Source organism: Lepeophtheirus salmonis, unplaced genomic scaffold (genome assembly GCF_016086655.4).
Source record: "Lepeophtheirus salmonis unplaced genomic scaffold, UVic_Lsal_1.4 unplaced_contig_75_pilon, whole genome shotgun sequence".
NCBI lineage: Eukaryota > Metazoa > Arthropoda > Copepoda > Siphonostomatoida > Caligidae > Lepeophtheirus > Lepeophtheirus salmonis.
This window is the reverse complement of record NW_027295901.1, coordinates 5,639-20,548: the sequence shown is the minus strand read 5'-3', so window position 1 is coordinate 20,548 and position 14,910 is coordinate 5,639. Positions and strand designations below refer to the sequence as shown.

Below are 14,910 nucleotides of genomic sequence, written 5' to 3'. Positions count from 1 at the left end.
TATAGTATTATAATTACTCCATCTCATCTAGGAATCTTATTTGAAGTCTATTTCCATTTCTCTAGGAATGACGGAGACTTCGCAAATTGAGTTCGGGAGATTAATTTCTCCAAACCACGTTGTCCATTGAGTTCCCTTCCGCATATTTTATTATAATAAGTGTCTTAAGCTTTAGTTGGTTAAATTAGGATTAACCCTTGCTAAGCTCAGAACACTTTTCAAAAAGTATTAAATAATTATTCCATTCCTCCCCCTGTTTATTTTCGTATGAAACATTGCGTGATAAAATAAAAATAACGTCACGTGTCTCCCTTTTACTAGTCGTTCCTTTCATTTTCTTTAGTTATTATATACCTAACATTTACGTACTTGCCAATTTATGAATATAAAAGAAACTCCATTGTTAGTGCTATGAAGTTATTATGTATCATGATCAAAGACTTGAATTAGCATATTTATTACTCCTCCTGCTCTATCCCATTCCCATCCCTTTTCAAAATCATTGATGGTACACACTTATTCACTCTGAATTAAATGCTTGTCTTCACAATCAACTTATTTTCAAAGTCGGTTCTAATCACTACAAATAACATGCATGCCCCCCTTTTCTTGACATTTAAATAAACATTTTAATACCCTTTTCTTTGTTTTATATGTATATGTCTTTAATTAATCAAATGGTGATATTTTTATTTATTTTACAGCTCTATCGGATCCTAAAGTATTGATCGAAGGAGTTTTGTTTCGAGCAAGATATCTGGGCTCTACACAATTGGTAAGCTTCTACTAAAATGTTCAATTATATGTATAAATATGTATTTTAACATCAAATCAGTTTAATTGGATTTCAAATGAATTGAACATAATGCAATTTTTTGCAAACCTTCTGCCTATAGAATTCAAGGTTTTTAACAGGCACTGTTTAAACAAATTCTGTTCTTTATATAATTTTACATTATACTTATTACAGTGGCGCCAGACCCTTTAGGCCATTGCCCCACAGCCACAAACGAAATTGCGAAATTTAAATAGTTGTAAATAAAAAATATATTTTCAAAAAAATTTAAATGTCTCAATTTTAGAGAGAAACAAATCAGTGGTTATTTGTTCATGTTTAGTCTCTTACAAAAAATATAAACTAAAAGTTTAATAAGTATTGTCTCTTTAACAAAAAAAAACAAATTATTGGTCAAATTTGGCTTATATTGAAAAACAAGAATATTCTGCAAAAAGCCCTCAAAAAAATCAGTTAGATGGTCTTGATAATTTACCATTATATAATTTGCCCTCCCATTTCCAAATACATTCTGGGACTAGTAACTTATTGTTAGTTATGCCAATTGTAAGCATTTTTTAGCCCATCCATTTTTTTGTAGTTGGTAATATGATTTTTTTTTTAACTTTTGCCTAATATGTTATTTGATTCCTGGGGAGTGAACTTCCCTTTCTACTAAGCACAACTGAAACCATATCATATGATTAATACAAGACCGGATTCAACATTTGCGTATGCTCATAAAAGCTGCAGAGCAACCCTGAGGATTTGTTGTGAAGTCATAATTGTAAGTCTTTGTTAGCCATAGAGTAGAATTGGACATGAGCAAAATAAAACGACAGGGTTGTCCACAAGTGAGGGGCACCAGTACAACTCTCAAATATCCTAATTTCCAAAAAAGCTAATTCTTCAAAAAAAGTTCACTAAATTTAATTCTTCTCAAAAAACTTGATGAAATTTAATTCTTCTCATTTTTTGAGAAAAGCTAGCGATTTTTGAAAAAAAATTCCCAACAAAATTAAATATTCGGAAAAAAAATAAAACTATTTTTCTAGAAAATTATATTTTTCAAATGTCCAAAAATTTCATTTTTTGTAAACAGCTGTGGAGTTTTGAAATTTTGTTTCAAAAATTTAATATTTAGTTGTTTTTTTTCCAAAAAGTTTATAATTTAATTTTTGCAATTGCTTGTAAATAGGTATGGATTTTAAAATTTATTTCTAAAAAAACATTATTTTGGGAATTCACTTTCGAAAAAATTCCAAAACCAAGCCCCCAATATAATTTTATGGACGGCCCTGAAGAATATATTAACTGTAAGATGGTGTGATAGTCTGCAGCTTGTTCAAAAACATTGGTGCATGCCGAGAAGAATTTCGACAACGCCATCTATTGTGTAATTTATCATTCTGGGAGTTGTATTATTTTGAGAGAAGATCATCTGTCATTTTGTTTATAAACCAATCAATATAAGTAAATAATGCCTCATTGAGGACCGACGACGTCGGGGTAATTATTGTATATGTCTTTGTTTTGTTTTTCTTTGCCCCCTCGTCACAGCTGCTTGTAGCTGATTTTATGAAACGACATAACAGCAAAGCTGCTTGCCTCCAAAACATTCTACAAACTATCAGGATTACATGTTGATTTTAGATTTTTTTTTTAACTTGCCCAAAATGCTAACAATTTTCATCACTGCTTGTTATGTAGTTACTTATTTCCATTATGTGTCTAGCATATGCTCAGTTTTTACTCTAATAGCAGGGTGTATCAATTGATATTCTTTATGAACCGAATTTATTACCAAAATTCTACAATAAAGAATGTACAATTTCTATAAATAAGAGTCTTTAAAAGATATGAAGTTCAGTCTTTTTAAGAGACTTGTAGTACAATCACATGTATAGTTATAGTCACTTATCCTTTCTTTGTAATTTTAGGTTTGTGAAGGACAACCGACAAAGGCAACCAGGATGATGCAAGCCGAGGAAGCAGTTTCTCGTATCAAGGTAAATTAAATGTCTCCTTAAACAATATTGATATAATTTTATGTAATTAGTTTATATAAAGATATTATGAATTACAACTGTCACTATGGATTTAGATGATTAGTGTAAAAGTTATTCCGGTGGCTCCTAGAGAAGAAATATACGTGTATTATTTATATGAACTTAAAGATTTTTCCTCACTACAATGGTTACATTATAGGAATACAATGTTTACTTAGTTTGATACTTAATCCATAGGGAAGTTATTTTTGTATAGAAAGAAACTGTGCGAAGAGAAGACAGGAGGGATGTTTAAAGTATTACTAAAGAAGAAATCTATATAAATAAAAAAAAAAACTAAGTTAACTGATTAGGAGAGGAAAAACGGTTGATGTTTGTGTTTTTTCTTCTTTTTTGGTTCATTATTTTATCAATCGTTGTGGTGTTAACATCTCCCTCCAAAAAGAAGAATTATCGTCTATCTTTAGTGTAAATTGATTTAATCGATTTATCCATCCCCTTCATCACCCTAATTTGTATGTAAACTTACCGATAATAAAGAAGAGGGGATTCGTCTCTTGGAGTAACTTGTCGTTTCTCACTTATAAGTTATAATTAGAGTTGAGTAGGTTACTATGAAAAAACTACCTTTAGAAATTAGAAAAAGAAAAATGGATGTTGCGTGTGTTCTTTCTTCTTTTTTGTACATTATTAAATAGATCGTCCTTGTAATAACATCTCCCTCTAGAGTAAGCATTCTCGTCCATCTTAAGCGCCACTTATAATACAATATTCATGAATTTATATATAATTATAATATTTTCCATGCACTAATGCTACTTAAATATAGAAGTTTTTTCTCTTTATGGTAGTTATTAATAATCTCCCCCCCCCCCTCACAAAAAAAAATCATAATCATATAACAGACAGCTGATACTACCCATGGTTTTAATTCAGTTGTGTCATATGTTTCGCGACCGTCTTCCCCTGGCGCTTTTTATTTCCTTACAATAAACTCAACTCTAATTATAATAGCTCGCCCATAGTCCATAGTGAATATATCTACTCATTATTTCCAATGGCGTCACCACAAATTAGAAATACTACGCTTAAGTTCAAAACAACAATATCAAAGAAAACTAGCTCCAAAGAGTTTCGCTATAAAAGGTATGCAAAAAATAATTATCCCTGAAATATATGTGAGCCATATAAGCATTATAGGTCTTGAATTATAGAATGTAGCACATCTTCCATATTCCTTGAAATTCATTTCAACCCATGGAATTTTTATGATATATAAATTGTTAGAAAATTATTATGATTCACATTGTATGGTTGGAGTGAGAGGGCTCAATGGTCATCGCTCTCGGGAGAGATTATTTGTTTGAACATAACACGTAGGTGTGATATATATTAGCTCTAGAGAAAGAAATATTCCTTATGGATATGGACTTCAAAAATAATTCCTAGGTCCGGTAGAGTAATTGTAATACTATAATGTTTACTTATACTGAATCAGTGCAACTCCACCTGCCCAATTAAGAAGAAAATAATGTATGTAATATGTTATATTGTACTTACTAAAAGGATCTTAATCCTATAATAAGTTCCAAGGATTAGAACACTGATCTTTTAATTGAGTCTTTATTTAATACACATTCTCATTTAGTATAATTCGAAATTTGATTATGATCGGATTAAATATTCAAATGTATCAAATTACTCATAAATTCAAAATAGTATAAAATGGTATATATTTAAATAACAAATGGTTAAAGTCTTTTTATGATGATTTAAGAATGTCATTTTAATAGAAAAAATTTAAACATAAATAAATTTATGCATACAAGTGGTCTCGGCATAGTTCATAATATAGTCATTTCTTCTATATTTTTTTTAATTATTATCATTTTTATTGATATAAACTTGGAAGTAGTATTGTGTGGGTCCTTATTTAGTACTGAAGACTACCGTCCTGTCCAGTTAAGTCCAGCATGTCAATTCCAAAACTTATAAAGTCGAGAACGTCACTCAACTTTATTTCTTCTTTTTTTAAATCAGTTCTAGAGAGAAAGTCCAAAGTACCGACAGTCTTAAAAAACTACTCAAAGGACTGATAAGGCCAGTCCTTAGACTAGACTGGCCCGCATACACAAGAACTGACAGTACACAAAATAGAAGTAGAATAGCAAAGGAGAATGAAGTTTCCGTTAAATTTACTAAATAATCATGGAAATTTTGCACCCGGAATTTTGCAAATTTTCAAATGAGTAGGTTATGTTATTTTGAAACATTTGTATATACATTTAACGTGAGTAGACAATCGGACGATTGTCATTTTTGTCAAATGACAATTCGCCCGAACAGACATTTCGGTCGAAGGACCATTTGGGACATTTGGCCGACAAATGATATTTAATATAATGATATATTCGATGTATATTTTCATTCAATTTAAAGTGATAATAGTCACAGATGTTCTTTTGCAGAAAAATATTTTTTTTTAAATTATATTAAATAATGACTGATTTTCGTTGATCAATTTGTTCATTTTATGTACCCCAGAGTGGGGACCCAAAACTCAAAGTAGTATGACTAAACTACCAATAACGTTATTTTAATGAAGGCAACTAAAAACCAATTTTTGATATGTTTAAATACTATATTAAGCTTTATTTTGTATTCAATATGTCCTCCTTTAGAATGAATAACAGCCTCTACACGCCGGTGAACAGATTGACAGCTCTTGACGATGAAGGTCGTGGTCATGTCATAACAGGTTGTCATTATGGTAATTCGGAGTGAATTCATTTTTGGATGAGAGGTTTTTGCAGATATTCTTTTCCAAGACGGCCCATACTACATCATCCAGGGGTTTAAGGTCAGGGAAGCAGGTTGAAAGTTAGCCATATTATTGCTGCAGAAGATCTGGTTCTTCTTGGCCGTATAGGGGTTAATTGACTTTTTGGTGTTGTAAGCATGCAGATGTCAATTCTCTCTGCAGCCTTCTTGGTACTAACACCGGCTTGGAAGAGATTGCATACCCGTTGCTACTTTTGTTGTTGCTCTGTCATTTTTTAAACTTTGAGACATTGGATAAAAATAAAACATGTTTTTTTAGCTGTCGTTTGGTTGCATAATGAAACATTGTAATTTAAAATAACATGAATAAAATCGTATTTAAATACACTGCAATTTTTGGGTCCCCATTTAGTAATATATAAATATATATTTCACAAAAAATATTTATGTATCTAGCCTTCAACATTAATAACTTGCAATTTAGCACTATTTTTAGTCTAAAATTCCTGTTAATTCCTATGAAAAGTTTCCATGTTTGAAAGTTCATCGAAATTTTACAACCAAAAAAAAAAAAAAAAAAAAAAAAAATGTTATATTTTAATCATGTCATTAAAATATACAAACGATTTTTACTTATATATGAAGAACTATTTCTTTTGATGTTCATTGATGTGTAAAAATCAATCATTAACCAAGTTTATAAACGTATATTTTTCCATTTAACTAAGTATATTTAGTTTTTTTTTAATATTTTTAAATCTTAGTCTAATAATTTGCATATTTTTTTTTTATCTTTATTCTTGCTGCTTTACAAGGCTTTGGTAAGTAATTCAAAATGAATTTAATGCACTATGTATATCTATACATTTTTTATAAGACTCATTTATCTCATATTTTTAGTATAAAATTTAATAATCTACTTTTAACCAAAAAAAAAACAAACAAAAAAAAACAACTATTATCTTATTGTCTACATGTCCATTTTTTTATAGGCTCCTGATAGTGAGAATCAACCCTCGACGGAGGTTGATTTGTTCATATCCACCGAAAAGATAATGGTGCTCAACACTGATCTCAAGGTATGAAATGGTTTTGTTTTTATATATGGAAATATATGTTAATATCTTTTTGTTTTTAGGAAATAATGATGGATCATTCTTTAAGAAGTATATCTTATATCGCAGACATCGGAGATATACTTGTGATAATGGCAAGACGTCGAATCATTCCGAGTGAAGGCTCCGGAGAAGTAATTGGAGCTACGCCTAAAATGATATGTCATGTATTTGAAAGTGAGGAGGCACAGTTCATTGCTCAGTCCATAGGACAAGCATTCCAAGTGGCATATATGGAGTTCCTCAAAGCTAATGGGATTGAGGACCATTCCTTCGTGAAGGAAATGGATTATCAAGAGGTTTTAAATTCGCAAGAAATCTTTGGTGATGAGCTTGCCATGTTTGCTAAAAAAGAACTTCAAAAAGAGGTGTGTTCCTTTCAACAGATGCATCCATCACTTTGATTTCATGATTCCCAAAATTTTCGTTTTGATGAACTTTAACAATTCTGTATTATACCTTTTTTGTTTTTCTAAGCATTTTCTATTCGTGCCAGTAATTTTTTTTAGTCAAAACAAGGTGTAACAACGAAGTTTGGCGGTTCTGATTTCCGGATTTTTCCCGCATATATGAAAACGAATTGCACAATGCTTTTTTGAGGTGTAATATTTATATAAACGTCAATAACGGAAGATTCCAACCCGTTTACATTTTCAGAGGCAGAACATAGATGCACTGTTTTGATGATTTAGGTAAACAACGATCTAGATATTAGCAATGTTAAGGTATCAAAGATGATAAGGATCAATAAGAGAAAGGTTAAGAAGTTAAGGAAGGCCCTGGTGTAGACCAAGGACTCAGAGTTACGACTAAGGGTCAAAGAATATTTGGCCTCCTATCTCCCCCTACCTGAATTATGTGGAATATTTTGTCATAAGCTACCTTGAGTCATAGGGCAATAGAGTTATTCATAACACCAATAAGTCCCTGATCTACTCCATTGTTCTGGAATACAAGAATTTATGTAGGGCCCTAGCTTCCAGGGTCTGTGCGCGGTTCAAGACTCGAATCGAGGCTGTTTTTAATCCAACAGAGGCTACATTGAGTGAAATATACTCACAATGTTTGTAATTGCTGATCTTTTTTTTTTTTTTGAATAAATCTTAAAAAATGAAATTTTTTGTTAATTTAAATTACATAGTTCAAAAGTACCGGATTTCGTTGTTATACCCTTTATATATTTTAGTGATGCTTATTTCAATCGAAAAATGATGCATGTTTGTCACTGTTTGGGAATTACTGGTTCAGCTACCTTATCCAATAAAGTTTTATTATTTTGAAACAAAGAACATGAATGTAGAATAATTTGTATCCTTTTTATGTAACTGCATTTGCATTCATTTCAATAATCCCATTCTTCATATGCGTTCCAATGTTTATCCAAAAATGAAAAATAATTAAGACTGCAACTTTTATACTCATTTAAAATTGTTATCATAATTCATCGTACGTTTTTATGTTTAAGGTGGTTGTTCCAAAAACAAAAGGAGAAATTTTAGGAGTCGTTATAGTAGAGTCAGGTTGGGGATCGATGCTTCCAACCATTGTCTTGGCGAATCTTTCACCTACAGGTCCTGCTGCAAGATGTGGGCATCTTAACATTGGTGATCAAATAATTGCCATAAATGGAATTTCACTCGTTGGACTTCCTCTGTCTACTTGTCAACATTATATTAAGGTATGCATTTTTAGAAGGACTCGTCAACTATTACCTCTTTACACAATCCTTGTATTGCACAAGTTTATATTCTTTAAAAAGTGTTTGCTAATTCAATTTTGGCTTGCAAATCGCGTTTATTGCGAAGATGAAGGCAATTATTAATTGTTTTTTATTTAAAAACTACATGTTTAAAAAAATGAAAACCATGGATTGAGTTATATTTGGTTATACAAACACAGTCGAATCTAGACAAAAGTTAAACTCGTTTAAGGACAACTTTGTCATTAATGCATAAAATTTTATGGCAGTTACTTTCACCTCCAATACGAACAATTAATTTGTATAATCCAATGATATCTTTAAAGACAATTTTTGCTGTCAAAAATAATTTGTAGTTTCCAGCACATCCAAGTAAATTAAATAAAGATTCAGACTAAGAAAGGTTAGAAAAATATTTTTTATATCACGTTGATAGGAACATCAAAGAAAAATTACTCAATATATGAACCTAAGTTTTACTATAAATTAAGCAATTTAATTATATTTGAGTATAAATCTAGTTATTTTCTTTTGGTATTGAGTTTTAAATATACATCTTATCTGGATTTAACTGCATTTAATTTCTAGAATGACTCATTATATTTATAATATACAAAATTTTATAATCAACAGAATACCAAAAATAAAACAGCCGTCAAATTAACTGCTGTGTCATGTGCTCCAGTAGTAGAAGTCAAAATTAAAAGACCAGATACTAAGTACCAACTTGGTTTTTCGGTTCAAAATGGAGTTGTAAGTCTATCCGTCTAAATCTATGTATGTACTAAATATAATTTTTTGTCAATTTTTTTTTAAAGATTTGTAGCTTACTGCGAGGTGGAATAGCAGAGCGTGGTGGAGTTCGTGTTGGTCATCGCATCATTGAAATAAATGGCCAAAGCGTTGTTGCTGTTCCTCATGAAAGAATTGTGAATTTACTTGCCACATCAGTGGGAGAGGTAATCTGATCTCATAAATGATTAAATAATTAATCATGTATAATTTGTTATTAAATTAAATTTAATATGATGATTTACTATTGTCATTAATTAAGTTTTGATAATCTTTTCCATGCTCATATACAGAGGTGTATAGAATATGTCATGGAAAGCAGGAGCGATTTTTTCTTGTTGGCAATCAGATAAGACAATTTGAAGAATGTATTACTGTCATGACACCAATACATGAAGGAAGTATTTATCTGATGTCTATCCTCTGTTCTTTTCCTAGTCAATCAAGGACTTACAATTTTAACTTTGCAACATATCCTCAATTTTACTCTCCGTCTTTTATGAGAACACACTTACTAATGTTCACTCAGGTTCTAAATATAATTGAATGTTGTCGGAAAGGAAGATCAATATTCAGGAGTTAAATAATAAGGATAACAGCTGAGAAAAAGAAGATTCATTCTTCAGATTACCATTTCCAAAAAAGTGGGGAGCTAAAAATACAAACGATTTACATCTCCAGTTATATCCATTGATTTTTATACAAAAATAGAGAATAAGATCAGCTTAAAAAAGTGTTTCATTATTTGAACCTATTTATGAAAGAATATCAGTATGGTGCTACTCTATATACTCATTTCTTTAATAAGAAACATTATCTTAGCATTATGATCCTCCATGTCAGTAGATTAACACAAGGTTGTTTATCGTTATCCTAACCAACATATGTATATAATATATGTGTTGTATACATCCTTAATCGTATTATTAGATCTCGGAGGGTTTCATGTTTGTAATATCATTAATGTCGTTTGATTTCTCTTTGTTTCACCTTTCTACGGAAATTAAAAGATATGTTTAAAAAAAGTTAACTTATGATAGGATCTATTTTAATAATCATATTTGGTTCATAAACCATTATTACAATTATTATATCAAACTTTCATTGAGTTCACACATGCAAAGTGAGACTAACAATATATGTAGTTACACTCATTTTTTTCTAATCTAGAATTTACATCAAACCTGAGACAAGGGGAAAAAATCATTAAGGAATATGTTTTCATCCGAGCTTATGACATGTTCCGTAGGTAGGGTGGGGTATAATGTTTGCATTTGAAGGCTTGTCTCAAGAAATTGGATGAACTTTTATAATGTTTTATGTTTACATGGTAGTATTACCGGTCTTAGCTATCAATTTCACTTAGACAGTATTAATTTGTAGTTGAAAAAGAATCTTGGAAATTTCAATTCAGAAAAAAAAGTTAGGTTCACTTATTTGACCCCCTGTGATAAAACCGTGTGTATTATGAGCATGTTTAAAAATCGAAATGTTCACCCCCTTAACTATTTGAAGAATGTCTTGGAATAGAGCAGCTTAGCTGTCATGACGTTACATTAGATCAGCTACAATCATCACTGATAAGGGATTAGGGGTGAAGCAAATGTCAACCAACGTAATTTTTAAAAGTTACTCAATTCTACTCTGAGTTCAACAAGGATTATAAATTATGCAATTATAACCCTGCAACAAATCCTCAAGGGTTAATGCCATCTTATAGGATCACACACGAGTATTCAATCAGGTTTTGAATATAATTGAATGCAGTAGGAAAATAAGCCTAATACATAAGAATTAAATTCTAATCATAACAGATGAGGAAAATACATTTATTTCTTCATATTACCAATTCCCAATAAAACACGATTTACATAAATTTCAAATATGGGCACATTTCCGTGCATAACTTTAAAAAAATAAAGCTTATCTACATTTAAAGACTTTTAAATACATTTTAATAGCACAGTTCATTATGTTTAAGCTTTCTGCTTTGTGTAGAAGTCCATTAAAAAAAAAAAGAATTTTATAATATGAAGAATGTCTCTTGTTTTGTTTTTTATCGAGGAAAAAAGCAATAACTTAAACAGGAAGTAACGAATACATTCCGGGAGGGAGGGAAAGAGATTGGACAAAGTGGAGGCCAATTTTTAAAGCACACCACATAATATTGTTGACATGACTGATTTTATATTAATTTCATATTGCTTATAGTTATAATAAACTTGTTTGACCCCACGTTAGAAAAATATAATTTTTTAAGTTACCGAATTTAGAACGGGAAAAATGTTTATAGGGCCTGAAACTTTATGATTTAATAAATTGAACCAGTCATAAAAACTTTTTTTTTTTTTTTAATTTCAAGAACTTTGATTTTTGTTTTGTTGTTCTTAAATATTTTTAAACCCTAAGTTGGCCTAAAAATCATACAATCAGTTATAAAAATTTAAAGAAACAGATTGATAGCCCATACTATAGGCGACATTTAAGGATTTAAAAGAAAATTGTATAAGTTTTGAAACTTAATATTATTAACCGTGAACTAAACTACACCTATTTGGCACCACACTACCTTTTCATAATACAGTCAATAATTTGGATATATGACATTCAGATATCAGAAAAATACTCAAACATTCAACGTTATCTCAAATAGCAATTTTATACAACATAAAGTACTTGTCAGAGAAGAAGTAAGAAATCCTCGTAAATTCAACTTTTTCTTCCCTTCGTTCTTATCAATTCCATTGGAATTCATAAGAATGAAGAATCCCTTTAGGATTTTTTATAGGTAAAAATAATAAGCTGTCGCCAACATTTTAGTTTTGCATTATTTAAAAAAAATAATTAACCAGCGGTGTTAGCAGGATGTTTTTTCGGGCGGTAATCAAATGAAAAAAGAATGTAAAGTTAAAATGTTTGGACTGGTCCTGCAAAATGTATTTTCCCATTTGAAATTGTTTAGTAATCAAGACAAAAATCCCTTGATTTTGAGAGAAGGGACTACAGCCTCTACAGCCCACCTCCTGCAAATGCCCCTGAATTTGGATACATTTAACCTTTCATTTAAAAAAAATGCAGTTTCCTTTATCCGGATTTGAATGTATCTGGAATAAAGACGCCATTTTTTCTTTTCCCTTCAAAGCCCATTTTCTTGTTTTTGTACAATCTATATTAATTAAGCAAAGCCTGTTTGTTTGTTGATTTATGTGTTTGATGAGGACTCGTTTTATAAAAGGAGCTCATTAAAAAAGAAAGGAAAAGAAAAAAGGCATATATATAATAATGAGTGTGACTTTAGATGAGGTTAAGCAACGAGCGTGTGAAGGTAAAATACAGGCAAGGTAGCACTTAAGAGACTAAAGTACTCCAAAGCTCACCACATCATATTAAAAACTCTCAACCTCTTATTATTATTATTTTTGTGGAGAGAACATCCAAGTACATAGTTCCTACGGGTGCTCATGAAAACGTAAAGTAACACTGATGATCTGGGGAGTGTTATTTTCCATATAATCAAACAAAATGTGTCAGTTTGTCTACCAGATACTACCGCTGGGAATAAATAAGAGTTATATAAAGACTAAGTATGTTGTGTTAAATATTTATAAAATGTAAATATACACATTATACCAAAGATTGATCTTCCTAGCTGTTTTTCATTACAAATTTTTATTTTAACATTATTTTACAAATGTACATAAACACTGATTTTTAATTAATTTCCTTATTATAATTATAGATCACGATGAAAACCATGCCAACATCAATGTTCCGACTCCTCACAGGACAAGAAACCCCTCTCTACATATAAACTAACTCCGTGGAGAACCATGAACTCTTTATTCAATTTCATGACTACTAACCATACAAAATATCTAGTCCTATAATTTAATTTTTGAGAAAGAAAAAACAGAATAGAAATTTATTTACTACTTTCAAGGTGTGATCATTTGTATATGTTTTTTTTATTATGAAGATAGTTTGAAGGAAGAGCATTGGGATTTTAAAAAACAAAACATATACATATATGATGTATAACTATTTGTATATCCATAAATTAAACTTTTATTGCCTCATCCTGCACCCCAGTTCCCCTTATTCAAAAGTTAATTTTCCTGCTATTTTTATACATGAATGTAAACGATTCTTTTTTTTTTTTTTTTTTTTTTTTTTTAGTGTTTCATTAGTTTTATGGAAAAGGATTACATTTGACTCCTTTTTCTTTTGTAAATATAATATTGATATAATTATTAAATGTATTATTTTAACTCAATGTTAATAATACGTAGACAAAAAAGGCTATGTGATGTCACTTTTCATCCAGTCTAACACTTTAAATGAATGTCCAAATTTTCATATTTGTTTTTTTTTGTCTTTGTTAACTGCATATTGATATAGAATCCCTTCAACAACTTTGGAATGTAAGAGCCTCATCAATTATTTGAATCAATCAAATTATTTTTTAAACATAATAACTACAAGAAACCAAAAAAAAAAAAAAATGTGAATACCACATGATTGTTTCATTTACAACATATGTTAAAACACTGCTTAATTATTGGTTGTTTTACTTCGCTGTTCTTCTTGTCTGTTGAAGGTATATAAGCATTACTATTATATTATACATTCAGTTGTTTTATATTGTTTGAAGAAGTAAAAGAGAGAGACAAAAAAAGTATTTTCAACTATTTTAACAGCTTCTATGAAATCCATTACTTTGCTATCTCAAAAAATATTTGTTTTTTCATTACATTTATTCATATAATAATTATTATTATTTTGCAAATAATCATGTTAAAGATACATATCAAAATAAGTCATTGGCAACCCAAAATTATAAATGTGGAAATTTAAAAAGCAAAACGAAAAAAAAAAAGAAATATTCACAAATTTATAAGGATGAAACATCCGGCGAGGCCTTGCAATGTATTCATACTATGATTTCTATTATTCCCAGAAAAAGAAATATGAATAGTTACTTTCAGAATATTTATTAAAATTATCACTTATTTATAACACATGGAAGTGAACCCCTAATTATTAATATTACATTTATTATTATTATAAAAACTATGTTACTTCTTTACTATATCGATTATTTCCGTAAATAAACCTTTTTAAAAAACCATTTCTTGGATTATGAGTTCATCAATATTGGAATATGCAGAGTTATTATTCCATGAGACTACTAATTACTTAAGTAACTTAATACAAACGCATATAGAAGGGGTTCTTACTCGGGATTTGTCGGGGTTTTACACTGACAGAAAATCCGGTAGTCAATTGATTAAAAATATATAATTTATTAAATTAGTCGTTAAATTCAAATGGAAGAATCACTCGATTTATATTTTTTTACAATTTATACTTAGAAAATGATGCACTATTGACGTGGATAATTAAAAATGCTCTAAGAAGCAGCATAGTGCAACCAAAAAATGAGATGAATAACTTTAAATTGAGGATTTACAAGTACTTGGATGGTTTGATGGGCCTACAGAATAAAAAAATTTAAAAAAAAAAAAATCCGTTATCATGATTTATATCCAAGAGGAGGAGACTTGGGAATATTTCACCCTCAAAGGTAAAAATGAAATACTTGGATTCCTCATTTACAGGTATACACATTTTTAAACAATAATAATAACTTACGTGAAGTTCAAGTTTATGTTTTATTTCGTAGAGATAAATATACTTATCAAGTGTCCTCAAAGCAAGGTCAAACACTAATTTATATAG

The 14,910-nt window shown here is 29.9% G+C and overlaps 1 protein-coding gene across 6 annotated transcripts in view; it reads left to right on the top strand.

The window, feature by feature from the left end:
- The window catches only part of LOC121127513 (uncharacterized), a 144,109-nt gene extending 129,810 nt beyond the window's left edge, over positions 1-14,299 (top strand). For 4 of the 6 annotated variants that reach the window (XM_071893964.1, XM_040722905.2, XM_071893966.1 and 1 more), the window contains 8 exons: positions 705-775; positions 2,716-2,784; positions 6,558-6,644; positions 6,704-7,048; positions 8,146-8,358; positions 9,013-9,132; positions 9,198-9,338; positions 12,911-14,299. In XM_071893964.1, the coding sequence (XP_071750065.1) occupies positions 705-775; positions 2,716-2,784; positions 6,558-6,644; positions 6,704-7,048; positions 8,146-8,358; positions 9,013-9,132; positions 9,198-9,338; positions 12,911-12,982 (1,118 nt within the window). In that variant the 3' untranslated portion in view covers positions 12,983-14,299. The remainder of the gene's footprint in view (positions 1-704; positions 776-2,715; positions 2,785-6,557; positions 6,645-6,703; positions 7,049-8,145; positions 8,359-9,012; positions 9,133-9,197; positions 9,339-12,910) is intronic. The other 2 variants (XM_071893965.1, XM_071893963.1) reach the window with 1 other exon arrangement.
- The last annotated feature ends 611 nt before the right edge of the window (positions 14,300-14,910 follow it).